The following is a 19,937-nucleotide window of genomic DNA, read 5'->3' as shown; positions in this document are numbered from 1 at the left end:
GGATGGATGGATGGATGGATGGGTGGATGGGTGGGTGGGTGGATGGGTGGGTGGGTGGGTGGGTGGGTAAGTGGGCGGGCGGGCGGGCGGGCGGGCGGGCGGGCGGACGGACGGGCGGGCGGGCGGGCGGGCGGATGGATGGATGGGTGGATGGATACGGCTGAACCCTTTACATCGGGCGGTGGCTCAAGCCACCTAGCCATGTCTTGTGAAATTTTACTCCGGTCTTGCTTTTAGCCACCAATCAGATAATCTTCGCTTGGTTACTTCTAACCTCTTAAAATCCACTTTCCCTTCACTATCCCTAAACCCCAATGCCTTGGGTAAGTCAGCCCCGCTACTTTCCACTGTAGGGTGAAGCCCTTTACAGAAAAGTATCAAGTGTTCAGCCGTTTCCTCCTCCTCTCCGCATGCAATCCACGACGTGTCTATCTCCTGGTACCTGACTCTATACGTCTCAGTCCGCAAAACTCCAGTCCTGGCCTCAAACAACAAATAACTTCCCCTACAATTATCATAGATATTTTCTTTGACAATTTCCTGTTTAAAGGTCCGGTATGTTTCCAGTGCCGATTTCGTCAGCATCCCTGTTTTCCACAAAGCTCTCTCTGTTTCTTTAACCTTTTTCTTAACCGATAATTGCTGATTTGCCCCCTTACTGCTGTCCAGATATTTGCTTGTCAAATTTCTAGTTCGCTTTCTCCATTTCATGTCAACATTCTTTATATACAGGTATCTGAAAACTTTCCTAGCCCACTGCTTTTCCTCCATCTTTCTCAATCGTTCCTCAAGTGCTATCTTACTGCTAGCCTCTCTGCTCCCGAAAGACGCCCATCCCATATCACCCTGTACCCCCTGATTTGGTGTATTGCCATGTGCTCCCAAAGCTAACCTCCCTACTCCCCGTTGCCTAATTTCCAGCCTTGCTTGAACATCTGGCCTCATACACAGGACCGCATTACCGAAAGTCAGGCTAGGGACCATCACCCCTTTCCAGATCCCTCTTACCACCTCATACCTATTGTAATTCCACAGTGCCCTATTTTTCATGACAGCTGCATTCCTACTAGCTTTATTCATTACATATTTTTCATGCTCTGTCAGATACTCAACACTGTTATTTATCCACACCCCAAGACACAAGCAGCGCCATCTACCTCATGGGTTCTGCACTACTATTGCAATTTACAGCTATTTTCACTATATCTAGTATATTTCCTCGTTATATCAGTTAATAAAATTTTATAAACTTGTGCATCACAGTGCGACGAACCGTTTGACACAATCTGAAACCCCCTGCAAGAAACAGTTCGGCCGTAATGGCCGTCTGAAGGTCCTTGAAATGCACGGTTTGGAAGCGGAAAGGTATTCGGCGCAAGTCCCACACATACTTTGGGGCTCATCTCAATTAGTAATTCTATCCTCACGATCATGCCAAATCATTTTACACTACTTTGAACATTCTGTGTCAAATGGGTGGCCCCCAAATCTTATGCAAATGGTGGTCCCGGGGAGGGCCCCCTTCATTATATAACTGATTAAAAGTATAGGTATCAATTGAGGCGCTACACGCCCACTGTTGCTATGTGATATAGTGTGGTTACGTGGTAACCGTTTTGATCAATTTGACCATTATTACAGGCAGATGCGTCCTTGACAAACGTAAGTAGTAAGAGGTAACGCTCTTAAAAGTGTTTTCGGAGCAGTTGTTACAATTTTCTGACTTCTTTGAACAGCAGTGTGTGTGAGCATAAATCTCTGCTCTTTTTATGAGGTGTGTCCTTGTGTAGCAAACTGGAGATGTTGTCCTTGTCATTTGTTCTCTTTGCAGACCATTCAGGTTGGCTCTGAGTACCAGGCGACCATTCCCGTGGGGCTGTGTAAATACGACGATGCTCCTGGTGAGAAGTGCCACTTTTTGCCAATTAATGGTCTGCCTTTCGAATTTACGAAATCACCGGCACGTTGAATTGTGGGTCGTTGCTGAGATGCGTAACACTGGTTGCTCACAAACTGATTGCGGAGATTGTTTCTCTGTGCTCATAACTGTAATTCATTCTCTGTGTGGCGTAATATGTGCTGGCGGAACCACCACATGCAACATCACAGCCTGGCTCCCAAAGAGACCATAGAGAAACAAAGTGGTTGCAACTCTCGCAAGACATGGGATGTGGTTGTGTGGGTCTCTCGCCTGTAGGGCAGAAATGTGGAGGCCAGCAAAGAGGCTTAAGCTCAGTGAGCTATGGAAAGTAAAATTGTAAGGGACAGGAAGAGAGCAATGTGGGTCGGGCGACAGACACGAGTTAATGACACCCTAGTTGAAATCAAGATGAGGAAACGTGAATGGGCAGTGCATGCAGACAAGAGAAGGCCAGCGAGTAGAGTGGGCAGGTGAGGTTAGGAAGTTTGCAGGGATAAGATGACTGCAGCAGGCACAGGGCAGGGTTGATTGCAGGGATGTCGTAGATGCCTGTGTCCTGCAGTAGATGGATCTAGTTAGGCTGATGATGGTTTATTATGATGAAGTCTAGAAGTGAGTGAAATGAGAGGAAATTGAGCCTGCAACTTGGGATGCAATAAATGTGTGCTTGCTTTCAGCATGTGGGGAATCTGTAGTTGTTTTTAGCAAGACAGTTTCTCAGTGTGCTGGTTTAGCATGCATGCTAGGTGCGCTGAATTCGCGCGAAATTGCCGCTGCTCCACACAAAATCTTGTCAGTTGATCTGCATGTCATTGTAATCTTACTCGTGGGCAAATGTATTTTTGCCAGATGGCCGTTGACCAACTGACTGACTGACTGAGAGCTGCACCCTTACTCAGTGGAGGGTTTCCTGCTCTGTTATGCTCGTACATAATGGTGTGTTATTGCAGCTTACGAGAATGAAGATCGGCTGCTCTGGGATCCAGCGAAGCTGTCAGACAGTGAAGGTATGATTACATTCCTCAATGATTTGTGTCTCATAGTGAGACCTATCCAAGTGAAGAAGCTATTGCACTGACTCCCTTCCTGTTGTGTTACAAGCTTGAAACTTGCCCTTTATTGTGCGTTTTCAAACCCTAATTCTGTGAATGCAGATTGGGCTAGATCCTGCTCTGACCAGGCAGACATTTTGCAGGGCATAAGCATTTCGTATACAAATTGTGTAGTGAATGCTCTTAAAGATTCTTTTTGCCCTATAGGTTTGTCCCTCCTAAAGTGTCCTCCCCTCCTTTTTTAGAGCAATAGGTCTTTAAAAGCTCCTTCCTCAGTTTTGCGCTGTCATCGTCAGTGTCGTCCGCAGTCACCTGCCTCAGTTGGCATGTGGAGATGTGGAGAGGAGATCCTGCTCTACACTTTTTTGGGGAAAGGGAAAGTTGGAGGGGAGTGGGTGGGAGGCGACAGGCGGCGTCCCAGCTGTGGGAGCCGGCTTGTTCAAACTCCAGTGCTAGACAAGGATGCCTACAAGCGTCTCCCAGCCTGGTTGGTGCCCGGCTTCTTTCTTTGCTGTCACACCACAGCTAACACTCAAACATTCGTGCTGCACGCTTGTAACTGTTCTTTGATGTAACTGTCTGATTTTTTTTTTTTTTGGCTAAGGAAAAAAATTACAGGGGAATTCAATCGTCATTAAGTAATGATACTGCATTGGCATTGGGTCTTCTCCTTGTTATTAATTGGGTCTCTTCTATTTCTTATCTACTCTTCATGCCTTCTGTTGTACTTTGCCGTGTATTTCATCGGTCATTAAAGGTTCTTTGCTCAACATTGCTGAGCAAATTATTGAGCAAGTTTGCTGTACTCTTTGCGGGTTCATTCAGTCATTTTTATTTTTTCCGAGTCATTCGGGGTCATTATTTGTCGTTATCAATTTTTGCAGTCATTTTCTGGCGGGGTTCTTTTCATGTCAGCCACCTTCAGGCATCTCCCTGCTCTACCCTACAAGTGGAGAGTGGAATTTTTCTCTTGCCACTTTTTTACCTGCCAATTGTGGCAGGTGAAATGTGGCAACAGACAACCGCCATGTGGCAGGTGGACAGTACACGACACTGTGCCACCCAACGACGCTGGACACTTTTTCTTCTCAGCGGGGCTTCTAACGCTACAGCATTTCTTAAAAATGTACACTGTAAATAGGACTCTTCCTGCCCCCCCCCCCCCCCCCCCCCCCCTCCCTCCCCTTTTTGAACTGCTTCCTTGTAGAAGTGGCCAATCAATCTACCCCAGCACTAAGCGCATTCAAGTCTGCGCATGCGGAGATTTCAGTGCAGTGCCATGCTGCGGTGCATCTCTGGATGAGAGGCGTGCCTCAGACGGGGGAAGATTAACTGTTGCTAAGCTGCCTGTGCATGTGTTCCTCTGTTTGTAGTGGAAGACTACCTCTGCACAGCGCAAGAGCCACCGACCAATGCCATCACGGGCATCAACTCCTTACCGCTGGGCAGCCATACGCGAGATGATGAGCAGGTGAGTAAGGCCGGTGCCCTTCTCACAGCCAACACAATGTGCTGCAGACTGAGCCACCCGATTCCTCATTGGTTTTGTAGCGGAGTAAACTTTTGACGTCGGGCACGCTCATTTTAGCCAGCAACATTTTCTTTTGCACCATTAGTTTGACTGTGTTTTCTTGCAGTAGTTAAATACTCATACACCATCAGATACTGTAGAATCTCGGTGGTGTGATCACGGTTGGTACGACCGTCAGTGTCAAACGAATGCAAAAATTCCCGGGCCCGATGTCACAAGTGCACAGTGTGCAGGATTTTGGGTGTTACGAACACTTTCGCACACCACTGCGGATGCTACGAATGTGGGAGCCATGATCACACCCGCAGGTACTAAAGGTTGTCCCGATATCAAAACTGCGATCACTGGTCATGCTGTGTGGACTGTGGGCACCGAACGATGCAAGTGATCTTAAATACATCCTGTTGGCTGAAAATATCTTTGCTTGAATGCATTTCACATACTGCAACATATGGAGCTCGATTGTTTCTTGATGGTATTTATTTCGAGTGAAACAATTTTTTTTTTTTGCAACTCCATAATATTCATGTCATGAAGATTCCACAGTACTCTGGTGTCAGGTATTTTTCACCCTCACAATACTTCATCTTTTTGCTGTTTTGTGTTCTGTTCAAGGATGGTTGCAGCATATTGTTTTTGATTCTACAGCCTCAAACAAATGTTGTATGAAACAATCCTGCTGACAAAATGCCATTTCTGTGCAAAATTTGAGCTTGAACAACTCGCTGGTTTGGCTGAGAGAAGCACCGTAAAGGGCGGTTCACATGCAAGCGAATTCGCGAACAGGGGCGCGGTGCTGCGAAGCGGTTTGTGAGCTTTCGTTTCACATGCATCGCCGTTGCGCGTTTCCCACTGCTGCGAAAACCAATGTTGCTGGCAAAAGATATGTGCTTGCAACCAGTTTTGGTGGCCTGCAAACACAAAAAAGCGTAATATATAAGCATTATTTTGTCATTTCTTTTCACAGTTTATTGAAGTAAATATAATTTTTGCGTCTTAAGCATTAAACAGCACTTTACACAATTTCTTTTTTAAACAAAAGTTCGTACGTGCGGCGTACAAACTCTCGTGGCAACGCTGGGCCGTCATTGGTTGAAATGCGTTGCTGCCGCATCGCCGCCGTGAAAATTTCCAACTTGCCCGAACCTTACCGCTCCAGCTGCTGGAGCTTCCGTCGCCGCTTCAGAGGGTGTATGCGCCGCGGCGGCGGGATTCGTGAGCGGTTCGCTTGCATGTGAAACAAGCTTAAGGCGCGCATTTAATTGTGGAACAGTCTGTAGATTTGGTGGAGGGTACATTTTCTAATGTGGCGTTAGTTCAACCTCTTCATGGTTGCCTGCTAGCATTGCTTTGCCCCAGGGCTGCTTGTCAAAGAAGCATCTCCCGATTGAGACTGGACTGCATGTGTTAACACTGTTTTTGAGCAGCCTCTTTAGCATGTTGTCTCAATTTCTGCATGCTGCTGCTGCTGCTGCACGGACAGGCCCTGTACCTGCTGCTGCAGTGTGGACACAACGTTGAGGAGGCGCTGCGGAGACGGCGGATGAACCCCACCATACCGACTGGTGAGGCTGGCCACTGCTTGCCACAGAGTCAGACTTGTCAGCTGAAAGCCGACTCCATGCAAGGGCATCCAGAGACAGAAACAACTCAAAGCAGTGTGTGAACGTTTGTGTTTCGGTATTGCTTTGAATAGTAACAGCCCAAATGAAGCACTTAGGCTTTTCACCATTCATATACGTTGAACTCTGAATACTTCATCATGCCTGTGCGCCCTCCAAGATTTGTGCTATCTAAGACGCAAATCTCAGCGGCCATCTGTATGTAGTCTTCCGATTGCTTGTGCTGAATTTCAGAGCCATGTGATGTTTTGTTTTGGCACAAGTTAACTTTAAATTTTCTCTTTGCATGGCCTTGACATTCGCCCTGCATTTGCTGAAGGAAAAAGTTTTGACTTTTTTTTGGTCATCTCAGGCTAAGGATGATCGAAACTGTGCTTTTAATCTCCATTATATTCATCTCCACACGATAGTTCTGTGACAGTATCCATGATGTTATTGGTAGACACCCAATATTGGTTTCAGCTTCCTGGTTTTTCACATTTCATAATTGTTTCGTCATTATTTTGAAGAAAATATTCATTGCACCGAAGACAGGGATGTCAAAGAAATATACCGTATTTACTCGAATCTAGGCCGGCCACGATTCTAAGCCGAGACCCGAAAGTTGAAGGCCACAGAAAAAAAAAACTTACCTCGATTGTAGGCCGGCCGAAAAAACAACACTGTTTATACCTCATTATCACAATTATTTTTATGACGCGACACAACTGTTCTTACGTCGCCGCGCACGTGAAAGTGCGTGGCGCGAAACGACTGCACCATGTGTCTGCGCATAGGCGACTTGGTGTAGAGAAAGGAACTCGAGTGAGACACAGCGGGAAGCATCGTGCCTGCATGCTCTGCCGAAGCGTGATTGATGGCCCCGAGAGGGACCGTTGAAAAAAAAAAGCTGCCAAAGGAGCTTTGAGAGAAGAGGAGGAGGAGAGGCGGCGTTGGGCGAGGAGACATATGCAACGCCAGCCCGGGATCAGCCCCCGCTCATTCGTCATCATCATCGCTGACTTCTTTATCGCTGGCCTCCTCGAACAGTGCACTATCTTCACTGCCGTCAAGTGCATTAGAGATGCAGCACTTGCGGAATGAGCGTGCAACCAAGCTTTCTGGGATGTCATCCCAGGCTGCAGCTATCCAAGTGGCTACAACTCCCAGTGAGGCGCGCTTTATTCGGCCTGTTGGTGTAAGCTCGCGCCGCTCTTCACTAAGCCAGTCCACGTAGTACTTGCGCAGCCGATCCTTGAAAGGCTTATTGAGGCACACATCAAGAGGCTGCAGCTGGCCTGTCATGCCGCCGGGTATGATGGCGACGTTGGTACCGGCTTCGGAAAGCGCAGCTTTTACGCCGTCAGTGAGGTGTCCACGGTAAGAGTCCAGGACGAGGAGGGAACGTTTGGCCAAGAGGGCCCCTGGACGCCGCTGCCAAACCATTCTGATCCACTGCTCAACCATATCGCTCGCCATCCATCCATTTTCGTTGGCGCGGACGATCACATTTCTTGGAAACACTTCCCGAGCTGGTAGAGTCTTCCTCTTAAAAATTATATACGCCGGCAGCTTGTGGCCATCCGCCGTGCAGGCCAGCATTAACGTCATGCGCTGCTTTTCGTATCCGGCCGAGCGCACTTTCACTTCCTTGGCACCTTTTTCGTTCACGGTGCACGCCACTGGCATGTCAAACCATACCGGCGTCTGGTCAGCGTTTCCCATTTGTCCTACGGCGTAGCCGTGCTCCATCCTCTTCCTTATTACGAATCGCTGAAATGAGATCAGCTTCTCTTCGAAGTCGCCCGGCAGCTTTTTACAAATGGACGTGCGACGTCGGAGGCTGAAGCCAAAGCGCTTCATGAACTTCTGCAACCAGCCCCGGCTGGCTTTGAACAGTTCCCGGGGGACGCCTCGCTCTCTCGCCAGCTCTCTTGCTTTGGCTTGCAGCACTTCCGTGGTCACTGGAAGTGCCGCTGACCTCTGCGTCTCCACATACTCGGCCAGAGCTACCTCCACTTCTGGATGGCGGCCTTTCTTGGGGCCCGTGAAAGCCGTTCTCGTTGCCGCGCAAGCAAAAATTTTGTTATGCTGCCCCCTCCAACGGCGAACATTCTTCTCATCCACGCCGAAGTCCCGCCCGGCTTGAAGATTTGACGACTGCTCTGCAGCGACTATAACTTTCCGCTTGAAGGCGGCACTATAATGGCACCGCCTGTTTGGTGCCATGGTGTTGGTGATAAAAACTACGCACGAAAACTTCACTGCTGCGAATGTGCTCACGCCACCGCACGAGAACAGAACAAGGCCAAAATGGCAGCCAGTGCTCGTGTGCTTTGATCAGTATCGGCTACGGATAGCAACGGCTACAGTGCTGTCTTTCGTTGGCGTTTTGTGGGGGCGCCATCTGCGTGCTACATTTATTCGTATTTTACGAATACGAAACCTCGAAACGAAATCCTCGAATCTAAGCCGACATAAGAGTTCTACATCTCGTTTTTTTTGAAAAAACTATCGGCCTAGATTCGAATAAATACGGTAATGCGATAGTCAACTTGTCAACTCGAAATGTTCAAAGAAAAACTGAAGGGTTTCTCATATGCAAAATGCTGTGAATACAGTAAGCTCTCAGTTGTACGAACGTCGGTTTATCGAATATTTCAGAATAACGAACTTTTTAAAAATCTCCCGCAGTTTTCTTAGATTCTATGCAAAAAGGTTTCACTTAAACGAATTTTGGAGCAGTAAATACCTCAGTTTAACGAACTCGCTCAGAGTACCCAGGCTTATTTTTCCGATCAGTTCAACGAAGTTTTGCGCCCTGCACTGCAGGCGCTACCGATGCCCGCCCTCATCAAACCGCCGCTCCAGCGGCAGTGTAACGTCGCTGGCGCTACAGCGCGCCTGGGGTAAAGCGGCTGCGCGGAAGAGGAACGGCAATGAGGCATGGCCTCCGAGATCACCCGCGCGAAACGAGCGAGCGTGTGATCTCAAAGGCCACGAACAAAGTTACATCGCTGGTGCTTACAGTGCCGCCAGAGCAAAGCGGCGATTTGCCACATCACAAACCATGTGATGTGTGTGTGTTTTTTTTTTTCCGACCGGCTAGTCCTGGCATGGTCCAGTCTCGTTGGTTCCGTATGTGCACACAAACAACCCACGTGGTGCGTTTTTCGTCAGCTCCTTTCAGCCTTCCAGTTTTAAGTAACAACGGCAATTCGCGTGCCCACTTTCGAGATGAGTGCGACGAAACAGAACTGTGGAATTGCACCGTCGACATTGTCAACGATTGTGAAACAAAAATCGAAGCTTCAAGGAGAAACTTGGATGAATCTCGCCAGGAAACTACTCTGCACGGGTTACTTCAAACAAGTGGATGATGCCGTTGCGGTATGGCTTCGCGACCTATGATCCCAAAACATTCCAGTGTCCGGCCTCATGGTACAGGGCAAAGCGAAGAAACTTCCGAACAAGACAATGGCTTTCAAGGACGACAGTTGCAAAGGCGGGGGGACGCAGTCAAAGGTTCGAATTACTGTGCACTTGTGCTGCAACGCCAGTGGCTCCCACAAGCTCAAGCCGCTAGAGATAGGGAAATATGCGAAACCACGATGTTTTATAGGTCTCCCTTCACTGCCATGTACCTATAAAAGCAACTAGAAGGAATGGATGACCAGGAATATATTCAGCGAATGGCTCCTGACCCTGAACGAAGAAATGAGGAAGGCAAAGAGAAACATTCTTCTGATAGTGGACAATTGCTCAGCCCACCTTGTTAATGTTCATTTCAGCAATGTGCGTGTCAAATACCTTCCGCCTAACTGCACGGCTGTGCTTCAACCGCTCGACCTGGGCACCATTCAAAACTTGAAGGTGGAGTACCGACGGTGGCTGGTTCAGCGGATTTTGATCAATTTGAGGGTTGGCAGCAATGCCCCCATCAACGTCAGGCAGGCGGCCGAGATGGTGACAGGCTCCTGGTGGTCAGTAACTCCGGTTACCATTAGAAACTGCTGGCAGAAATTTGGCCTTTCCCCCCTGAGCAATGAATGCGAGCCTGAGGAACAGCGCGACGAGATGATAGACTCCGCAATGTGGACAGAGATCTGTCTGTCATCAGCTGGAGGTCGATAGCAATAGTACTTCGTTTGAAGACTATGCACAGTGTGACAGTGCACTGATTACCTGTGCTGGACAGACGGATCTGGAGATTGTCTCCAGTGTTCGTCCTGAAGAAGAAGAGTGCAACAAAGAAGAGGCAACTGCAGAGCCAGTTTCAAGCCCTATAACTGTTGCTGAGGTTGTAGGGTACATTGGAAAGTTGAGAGACTTTGTGTCTCAACAGCAAGCTGTGCCAGAAGTAGTGTACAAAAACAGACTATTTGGACAGTTTTGTTACTTCCAGTGCTTGAAAGGTACAAGTGCAGAAGAATGTTACAGATTTTTTTTCAAAGTGAGAAAGGCAGCATTATAACTGTTATGCACCTTGTACTTGTTGATATGTATAAATTACATTTCACACATTTTTAACACTATGGATGCCATGTCTTATGCTCCATGAATTGCACTTCAAACTTTTGACTCTGTATGCCATGTCTTATGTTGGTCTAATAAATATTCAGTTTAGTGAACTTTCAGTTAAGTGAACTATTTCCTTGGGTCCCTTGAAGTTCACTCAAGAGAGAGTTCACTGTATATGAAAAAGGTTGCATATGATGTACATAGTTTGTGTTTTGTACCCCAAATTATCTCCCAGAAGTGATGCATTCAGTGCTTGAAATTCCACAGAAGCTCCTTTTGCAATGTGGGAAAGAATTGCTAGCTGTAGTGTAATGCGCATAACCTTGTCTTGCACCTTTGTTTTAAAGGTACTATGTAATGAATAAAAAGCCGCTTGTAAATGTTTTTTGAATGCTTAGAAACGATGCTAAAAAGCATTCTCACCAAGTATGAGTCTTCGGAACTCAGCCGGCAATTTATTATGAATTTTTAAAAACTGTTTTTTAAAATTCGCGGGCCGATTGGTGTGCTCGTAGTGACCGATTTTGAAACTAATATCGTGAAAAACGACGTCACTATACCTGTGACGTCACCAGGCCACCACAAGCTGTCATTCGCTGGAGTCACGGCAGCCACGACGTCACGGGCACACTTCCGGTAGCCGTGAAAATCGTTTGCTTGTGCTGCCGCGTGACCCTCTCGGGCAAGCGCGAGCCAGGGCATTTTGCCTTCGCGCACATGGTTTCAATTTTTCTCTGTCGCCTCCTTCTGTCGGGAGTTCCGGAGCCACTCGCAGTGGCTTGCCGAGTCGCTACTGTCGTCGCTGGCATTCAGCCGGTACGGCGTGAACGCAAAGGGCTCGATGCCCATCGCGGCCGTAAGAGCGAGCAGTCACGCCTCAAGGTCCAGGTCTATTACTGCTCACTCCAACAGACGACAAGCAAAGAAACCCGACACACGCCGCCGACGCTGCTGCTGGGGTGCTGGGAGCAACAACCCGAAGTTGCAAACCAAACGTCAGCAGATTTTGTGTTGATAGGTGGGGCCCAGTCCCAGAGCTGTTTTCTTAATTTTTGTCTGCTGCCCCGCGTGTACGAGTTGATGGGGTGAGTTGGAGCGTAATTTTTAATCGTCTATATCTCCGTTGTTATTGATGCTAGCTTAAAAATTCTTGCGTTGGAGTGACTAGTGATGAAATGCCTATCTCTCGTCTGCTTTATGTAACCTCAATTTATTGCATAGTCCCTTTAAACCTAGCTTCACACTTGCTTTTGAATGTAGATTCCTTGTTGGTTTGTGGTAATAAAAATTCGTAAACATGTTTTTCTTGGTCAAAATCTCGTCACTCACTAATGTTCGGTCAGTGACATCATTCTTGGTACTGGTGCTGTGGCTAGTTGAATGCTTTCAGTGCATCAGCCACAAGTGAAGCATTTGTAGTTGAGATGGACGGCTCCTAGGTAAATGGGTGCCTTTGTGTAGCGCACAGCCCCTCACCTGTTCCCTGCCCTCTTCTAGAGATGAGCCTCTGGTCCGAAGAGGAGTGCCGGAGCTTTGAGAGCGGCCTCCGGTTGTATGGCAAGGACTTCCACCTCATCCAGCTTCACAAGGTGGGAACTCTCTCCCCCCCCCCTGCAGCAGGCATTTACTATTGGTCTTTGCTGAAAAAACATTATGGGCCTTCTTAACCACATTCTCAAAGAAGATGTGATAGCATTTAGGTTGCCTGCTGTGGTGTCTACAGTGTGTCTAATGTTCTTGCAATTTTCTCACTAAAGCTCCGGTTGGAACTGCTTTCATTGCCCCTTTTATGGTATGCATGAGTCATCACATTCAAGAATGTTTGAGCACCTTCAGGCAGGTTGCTCACTATCCGGTAACCAGGTTGCCACCCAGCACGGTGGGCAGGTTGTGGTGACGTCATGAGGCCGCACGGCCTCTCTCGACCAATCAGGGTGACCCATCAAGGCAGGTTGTGATGACGTCACGAGCCCACGTGACCTCTCTCAACCAATCGGGGTGAGCGTTCAAGGCAGGTTGTGATGTTACAAGGTCAATGACCTCTCTTGACTAATCAGGGAATTTGGACAGAGAAGCCGGAAATTTTTTGTGCGACGACAACCTGAATGCTATCGCACTAAAATGATGCTGGCAACTTTCCATGTGGTGGGAGCATCATCGCTGCTTTGGGTCCTGTGACAGTGTCATGTTGCTGTTGCATTTTGGGGACTGCATGTATTGGGTTCCTCAGTTTTTGGATAAAACTCAAATTTAGCTAATATCTGCAGCCTGAGCAAGTATTGACGATTACCAGCCATATTTATATTGAAAAGTAGCTTTTTAAGGTGCATTTTTTGGCATTGCATGCAGCTAAACTGAGGTATCATTTGGAAACTGCATCCCAAACTTGATTTCCCTAAAATGGGTGGAGTAGGTGTGCATCATTTGCAAGCAATGATGAGAGAGAAACCGGTTGTAAGAAAGAAAAATTGGAGAAGTGTGACTGTGTATAAGCATCTCCGTAGTATATTTCCCATCCTGCAACATTTAAGCATTCACAATCGCTTTTCACTGGTGAAAACAATCCCGCACTCTCTCATTCTCAAGACGAAGCAAAAACAATTTTTATTGCACCAATGTTGGGGGATTGCATTACTAAATATTTGCTTCAATAAACTGAGAGTTTATAAACTTCAGTAAACTGGTCAGTTTGAAATGGTGCCCTGGATTTTGAAAAACTGCAATCCTGAAAAAAACGGGCCCTGTATGTAAAGTCAGCAGCACAGTCTTCACTGTCCAGAGCTTAGAGTTGGAGTAAGTGTTTTGTTGTTTGTCATGTGCACACTTCTGGAAAGAGTCGAGTAGTAAAACGGCCTCGCCCAATCACGTGTGCAGGTACGCACCCGTTCGGTTGGAGAGTTGGTGCACTTCTACTACCTGTGGAAGAAAACAGAGCGGCATGACGTCTTCGCCAGCAAGGTGCGCCTCGAAAAGAAGAAATATGCCCTGCATCCAGGAACCACGTGAGTGCCCAGTGGCGACAGTTTTTTTGGCGATTTATTGATGGATCTTTAGCACATATTGAAAGTTGAAAATTTTCTGGAAACGTTTCTGTAAAGAATCATAGGCTGAAAGATTGCAGTATTACTTGGTAACAGAGGCACAGAATCCAAGCACTTTGTGGATAGAAGTGACCACAAAGGTTTTCAAGAGTAAGTAAATACTATGAAAAGGACTCGGAGCACCCAGCAACCAGCTCACACTCTCAAGGATTGAACAGTGGTTCTCGTAATTATATGCAAGGGCTATCTTTGCAGCCGTATTGTTTGTCATTCTCTGCTTAGTGACTGCCTTGATGGCTGGGCCACAAAAAAATGCAGTTGAGGGAGAGACTTGTAGGAGTGTATAACAATTAAGTTGGATGCAATAAAGCAGAGTTTTCGTATGTAGCAGGAGACAGTAGTGAGCTGCTTACCATAGGACTCCCGTGCCTAAGGTGGTGAGATAGCCATTTGCAGTTATTCTTTGCGTGGTACCCGATGATTCTGGGGTGCCCACAGGAAAAGCACATGGTGAATGTCGGGTAGTGCACTGTTTGACAGCTGCAAAGAACAGGCTGGCAACATTTTGTTTCGCGCACACTTGTGGACAATCTGCAGGGACTACATGGACCGGTTCCTGGACGAGCAGGAGAATTCCCAGCAGCAGCAGCGGGACCGGTCAACGAGCCCAAGCGAAGCGAAGCGGCCACGGCTCGCCCTGCCTCTGCAGCTTGCCAGCCAGCTCATTGGGGGCCACCAAGAAAACGGCCGCGAGGCATCCGGCACGACCTCGGCGACTCCGGCCTCTGACGCCAAGCGTGAAAATGGCCGCGACCGACTCTGGGCAGTGCCGGCGAGCTCCTCGGACGAAGACGATCTCCCTCTCATCGCCACCACTGCGAGGCCAAGCCTCGTCAAGGCCGCAGCGACAGCAGCACCGGTGCCACCAAGTGGCAGTGTTGTACAGGTCAGTGCATCGTATTGATCCTCTAACTCGTCACTCGTTGATCGGCACTGCATGTTTGGAAATAGTTGGAATACAGTGGCTCCTTTTGTAATCCTTAGCACAGATAATCGATGGTCTCTTAGGATAATACAGTGGATTCCTAGAGAGGTTAAATCTAGCAGGGGGTGGCAGGGAGTCCAGTAGTCAGATAAGATTAGGAACCTTGCAGGTCGAGCATGGCTGGAGCTGGTGTAAGACAGGGGGACACTAGAAGATAGTGGGGAGAGGCTTTTGTCATGCAGCAGACATAATGAGGCAGATAATAATTATCTGCAGTGGTTCACATTGGTTCATCGGCCTGCTATCTAACCACATTTGTGTGGTAAAGCAGTTACACAAGTCTGGTTTAAGGGGGCCCCAATATATCGTTTGTCAAACTGGCATTGTTGCACTTTTCAAAGGGGTGCACCTAACGGGACATTTTTGAAGCTGTTGTTGGTCAGAAACTTCAAGTCAAATGCTCATTCTTCAGTGTAGTGTCTCTTGCTTTGTGTTGTCCACCATAGTGGTACACCAATACAGAGGTGCATCACCATGGTGGACAACACACACTTGTCTAGTGTGCTCAAGCAGTACTCTGTGGAGGAAAAGACTCAAAATTTTAAAGTAGGTGCCGAGCCTGAGAGATAATACTTGCACGTGAGTGCAGTTGGATAGATGTACAAACTGTGCAGGCACAAGCACCTTGCTCCTAGCAAAGCAGCTGTGTTAAAACTTCACAGCACAGTGCTCTAGACAAGCGTGCTCACCTGTGTACATGAAATAAGCATTTCCATGCACAAAGATGAGAATTTTCATTGCTAGTTGCAGCTTCAAGTTGGGTGCAAGGGCAGAGCTACTATGATGTCGCTGTGGTGAAGATGGAGCAGGTACTTTGTAAAATTATTTATGGATTTTTATGCACAAAACCTCCATCTGGGCTCTGATCCACACCGTTGTAAGAGACTGCAAATAATTTTGACCGAAATATCAGCCCACAAGTGTTATTACCTTTTGCTTTAATTGAAACGCAGCTTCTACCTTGCGCTTTTAGCAAAATGCCCTTGCTACCCAGTCATAGCGGCAGGTGCTGAGCCCCATGTCCCAACCGTGCAGGTCCTGAACAAGATGGCAGCCACCAGCCTGGTCAGCACGGCGCCCACAGCACAGCCCATCGTTGGGCAGTCCGACCGGCCTCACTCGGCGATTCCTGACGAGTGATGTGTAGTGGACACCCAGTAGAGCACCTGTGCGTGGAATCTCTGCTCCTCATCACCGATGCGTCCATCCCTACCACCGTCGTATGCCGGAGCCAAGAGACGAAGAATCACAGAACTGGGACCAAAGTGGCACCACTGCACGGCGGACAGTGTTTGACGTTGCTGCGGCACAGTGTAGTGGAGGGTCGTGTCTTGCCCTCTGTGAGTGACGCCATGTTGTGCTTATTACTTAATGCTCTGTGTGTCGAGCCGATACGTGGAGCAGATGGCGAACACAAAGGAAGGCTTGCAGGAGGAAAGCCAGCGCGTGGAGAGCACATTTGTCAAGGCTTCATCAAACGCTCGGTTTGTCAGCAGTTGTGTGCAGGGGGGCCGGGGTTGATACCTGAAAAGTTCATGGGAAGGGAGGCCACTGTTGGTGTCATTGAAAAATGCAAGTCACAAATAGGTGGTGTAGGCGAGTAACTAACACACTTGGTCAAAAGGGAGAGTGCATCTTAGTGGTGAGACTCGTATTCCTTCGAAATTAGTGTTAGATGTGGCATCGCGAGCGACCAATTTTCAGATTGGCACTCCATTGGAACCTAGGATTGGCACAAATTGGCTGTTTTTTTTTTAGAGTACGACACCAAAGCACAAACACAGGTCATTGTCAGAAGTCATTTTGTATGAATCTTTCCTAGAAGTGTACAGTGTAAATATTTTTGGTTGGCCACGGCTCGAGACCATCTGCTCTGCCACCTTTAACTGTGTTTACGTTTGTCTTGTATTTTTTTTCTTAATGTGCGCAATTTGGATTGTCATGGCTTATGACTTCCCAGTATCAGTAGTATAAACTTGTTTTCATTTCTTTTTTTTCCAAAAGTAGGAAAGTTGGTAAACAGCAGAATTGGAAGAACGGTTCTTTTGAAAGAGCATGTGAAGGATGCATAGGTATCCTACCCGTCTTAATTATTTTTTTACAGTAGGAAAGTTAGTAAACAGCAGATTTGGAAGAACAGTCCTCTTGGAAGAATATGTGAAGATGCAGATTTCCTCAAAGGTAATTGTAGGATAGCACAGCCATGTGTCCCAGGGCCGCAAGACAAAGGAAATACAGCGTCTTCATCCTTGTCATCATGCGAGATGCAGTTCAACGATGTGCTCGCACAGTCCCTTCTGCAGTGGTCTTCTGGTGGAAGACTTCTACCCACCTCAAACACACAGTTGCACCGGTTTCCCCTGCTTGTGTTGCCGAAGCCAGAGACTTCTTGCGGCTTCAACCAGCTGCGCTGTGTGTGCCCTTGCCGGTTGCTGCGACAAACTGTTCTTCGATTGCAAGTGTAAGGAGCGTTATCACCAGGAAGTGCCTTCTTGAATTTGCACCCCCTCCCCGTTTTGCCGTCACAGGTGTGACAATTTTTGCGCTGTGTCGGAGCCCAAATGCAGTGCTGTGCGGGGTGAAAAGGTGGGGGGGAAGGGGGGGATTTGTGTCTGCTGTCTTTGAAAAGGGTTACCTGTAGCCTTGTTGCTTGCTGTCTTGCTTTATTTGTTGCCTACTCCCATCACTTCTTCTATTGTTTGCGGATGGTGTGGCAGCGTAGCTGAGGTGCCCAAAGAACAAAAAGCCTTCCTTTTTCCAACTACTGCTGATCTCTGTCTTTTTCTTTTCACCATTTTTCATCTTTATTCATGAAACAGTGTGTGCCGTGTCACACTATCACCTTGTTTTTATAATGGTGTGAGCACATCCCGTCTGTTTCTTGTATTTTATTCTGCTTTTAAGCGTAAATGCTGCACTTTCGTACTGTCACTACTAATACCATGCACCAGAGGGACGTGGAATTTCTTTTCTGCGACGTGCAAGTTGCAAAAGCATTTATATTAATGCCACAAAAGTAGATAGACTGCTTTCAGTCATTTGCCATTTCATTTTGCGGCCCTGTATAGTGTTTTTATGCTTGTATTGCACAAGCTGAACCTGGTCATTTTTTTGTTTGGAACACCGAGGGCTTGGGTGTGGTACTAAATTGGGGAGTTGTTGGTTGTACAGGCTGTCAAGCACGCTCGTCCAGTGCTTGAGTGGTACGCCACGCAGCAAAGTAAGAAACACACTTGTTCCTGCACGGTTTGACACTCACTCGAGCAGTGGCCACAAGGCCTAAACAGGCGTGGTCAGGTTGTGCTTACTTTGCTTCGCGGCACATTGTTCGAGCACCTAGACAAGTGCAACTGCTTCTTCAGAAGTATGCAGGCAAGTTAGTACATGGCTAGAGTTGTAGCTGAGATCAGCAGGTAGAGCGTCTCCTGGTCCTTCAGAGCCCCACTTGGTCCTTTGTGGGGCTAGGGAATGCTGGGCGAACTCCGGCATGAATGTATAGGACCTGCCTGGCCAATCAAAATACTTTTGATGAAGACATGCTGGCAGGCAGTGTTTTGGAGTCTGGTGGGGGTTACTTAAACACTTTCTAGCTGCAGTGTGGCATCTCGGAATGCAGCTGCGCTCTTCTTCTTAAATGCGCAGTGCTTTGAAAGTCTTCCGTAACGCAAGTTTCCCAAGAGCGGCAAGCCATTATTCCCCCTCGACAGAAAACTTTGGTCTGTGCGTAGGTGCACCCAAAGGAGGGCATATTGCGGAATTGAAATTTGTTGATTCACTGAGCAGGACATTGAAGATTAGAAAAGTTTGCTATAAGGAAAAGGAGGCACCCTTGTGACAAAGAATGGTTGATAATTAGGTGACAAAATTGCGGCTGAAATGATTACACAAGAAGACTGATGACAAGGATGAGTAAATTCAAGTGGGGTTCATTAGATTCCCGCATCAATACAAACATGCACACTGTGCAGTGGGGTGTTTTGGAGTCTGGTGGGGGTTACTTAAACACTTTCTAGCTGCAGTGTGGCATCTCGGAATGCAGCTGCGCTCTTCTTCTTAAATGCGCAGTGCTTTGAAAGTCTTCCGTAACGCAAGTTTCCCAAGAGCGGCAAGCCATTATTCCCCCTCGACAGAAAACTTTGGTCTGTGCGTAGGTGCACCCAAAGGAGGGCATATTGCGGAATTGAAATTTGTTGATTCACTGAGCAGGACATTGAAGATTAGAAAAGTTTGCTATAAGGAAAAGGAGGCACCCTTGTGACAAAGAATGGTTGATAATTAGGTGACAAAATTGCGGCTGAAATGATTACACAAGAAGACTGATGACAAGGATGAGTAAATTCAAGTGGGGTTCATTAGATTCCCGCATCAATACAAACATGCACACTGTGCAGTGGGGTTCTATCAAATTGCAATTGATAGTTTGCGCTTGTCATCTGTCTGTCTTGTGACTGCATTCATCTAAATGTGGGCCACCACCAGCTGGCCAAAAGCTCTACCAAGATTGGTTGAATGTTGGGAGATTTTTCAGCGGAACTGGTGGCTGATCCAGAGGTATATAATTGACTTGCATGCTGAATTTTTTGCCGAAGTTATGGAATAGTTTGCCATCATGCTAGAAATTTGCATTAAAATGGCTGGTCTGCAGCCTGAAACATGAAACTTAAACTACTCCACATCTTCATAAAAAAAAAACCTGCACTAAAAGTTTGTTGTTGTGTGTCTTCATAACATGGACTTCATTTTTGTTTCCATTGTGCAAAGATTTGCACAATATCATTCATTGCATGAAAGTTTTTACGCTGTTTCAGTTTTGTTGCTGTTTCGTTACCTTTTATTTCTTTTAACACTCATGGAAAGTGCACCCATCAAAAAGTGTTCGTGATCCCATTTGTGCAGGTGAGCTGGAGCTAGCAGGCACTATTTATTGGTAGCAAGTATGCAATACAATTGTGATTTAATAAAGGGAAATGTAATTTTATGATAAAACATGGATTATTCTACTTTCAATTTACGTGCATACACTACCCTTGGTGCAGCAGTGGTGGCTGGAAAGAGCAGCAACCTCGACGCTCTGCTAAGTATTGCAAAATTTCTGCGCAACACTGCAGAAAACCTATATTTATCTTCTGCAGTGGCCATGTCACGGCACCGTGTTGCTTTTTTCTTTTTCAACATACTGTACAGACCGTTTACAGAAAGCAGTTCACTTTGTCCACGACAGGTGG

The 19,937-nt window shown here is 47.2% G+C and overlaps 1 protein-coding gene across 14 annotated transcripts in view; it reads left to right on the top strand.

Moving 5' to 3' along the window:
- LOC144111495 (mesoderm induction early response protein 1-like) overlaps nucleotides 1-19,698 on the top strand; it is a 49,240-nt gene extending 29,542 nt beyond the window's left edge. For 5 of the 14 annotated variants that reach the window (XM_077644812.1, XM_077644811.1, XM_077644809.1 and 2 more), the window contains exons 7-15: nucleotides 1,642-1,662; nucleotides 1,832-1,901; nucleotides 2,872-2,928; nucleotides 4,347-4,444; nucleotides 5,988-6,162; nucleotides 12,124-12,215; nucleotides 13,501-13,628; nucleotides 14,265-14,613; nucleotides 15,748-17,476. In XM_077644812.1, coding sequence (XP_077500938.1) covers nucleotides 1,642-1,662; nucleotides 1,832-1,901; nucleotides 2,872-2,928; nucleotides 4,347-4,444; nucleotides 5,988-6,162; nucleotides 12,124-12,215; nucleotides 13,501-13,628; nucleotides 14,265-14,613; nucleotides 15,748-15,852 — 1,095 coding nt within the window. In that variant the 3' untranslated portion in view covers nucleotides 15,853-17,476. Of the gene's footprint in view, nucleotides 1-1,641; nucleotides 1,663-1,831; nucleotides 1,902-2,871; nucleotides 2,929-4,346; nucleotides 4,445-5,987; nucleotides 6,163-12,123; nucleotides 12,216-13,500; nucleotides 13,629-14,264; nucleotides 14,614-15,747; nucleotides 18,680-19,103 lie in introns of those variants that run through there. The other 9 variants (XR_013310064.1, XR_013310063.1, XR_013310066.1 and 6 more) reach the window with 5 other exon arrangements.
- The last annotated feature ends 239 nt before the right edge of the window (nucleotides 19,699-19,937 follow it).

Source organism: Amblyomma americanum, chromosome 11 (genome assembly GCF_052857255.1).
Source record: "Amblyomma americanum isolate KBUSLIRL-KWMA chromosome 11, ASM5285725v1, whole genome shotgun sequence".
Classification (NCBI taxonomy): domain Eukaryota; kingdom Metazoa; phylum Arthropoda; class Arachnida; order Ixodida; family Ixodidae; genus Amblyomma; species Amblyomma americanum.
Note: the sequence above shows the minus strand (reverse complement) of the source record. Positions and strands in the feature narration are given on the sequence as shown.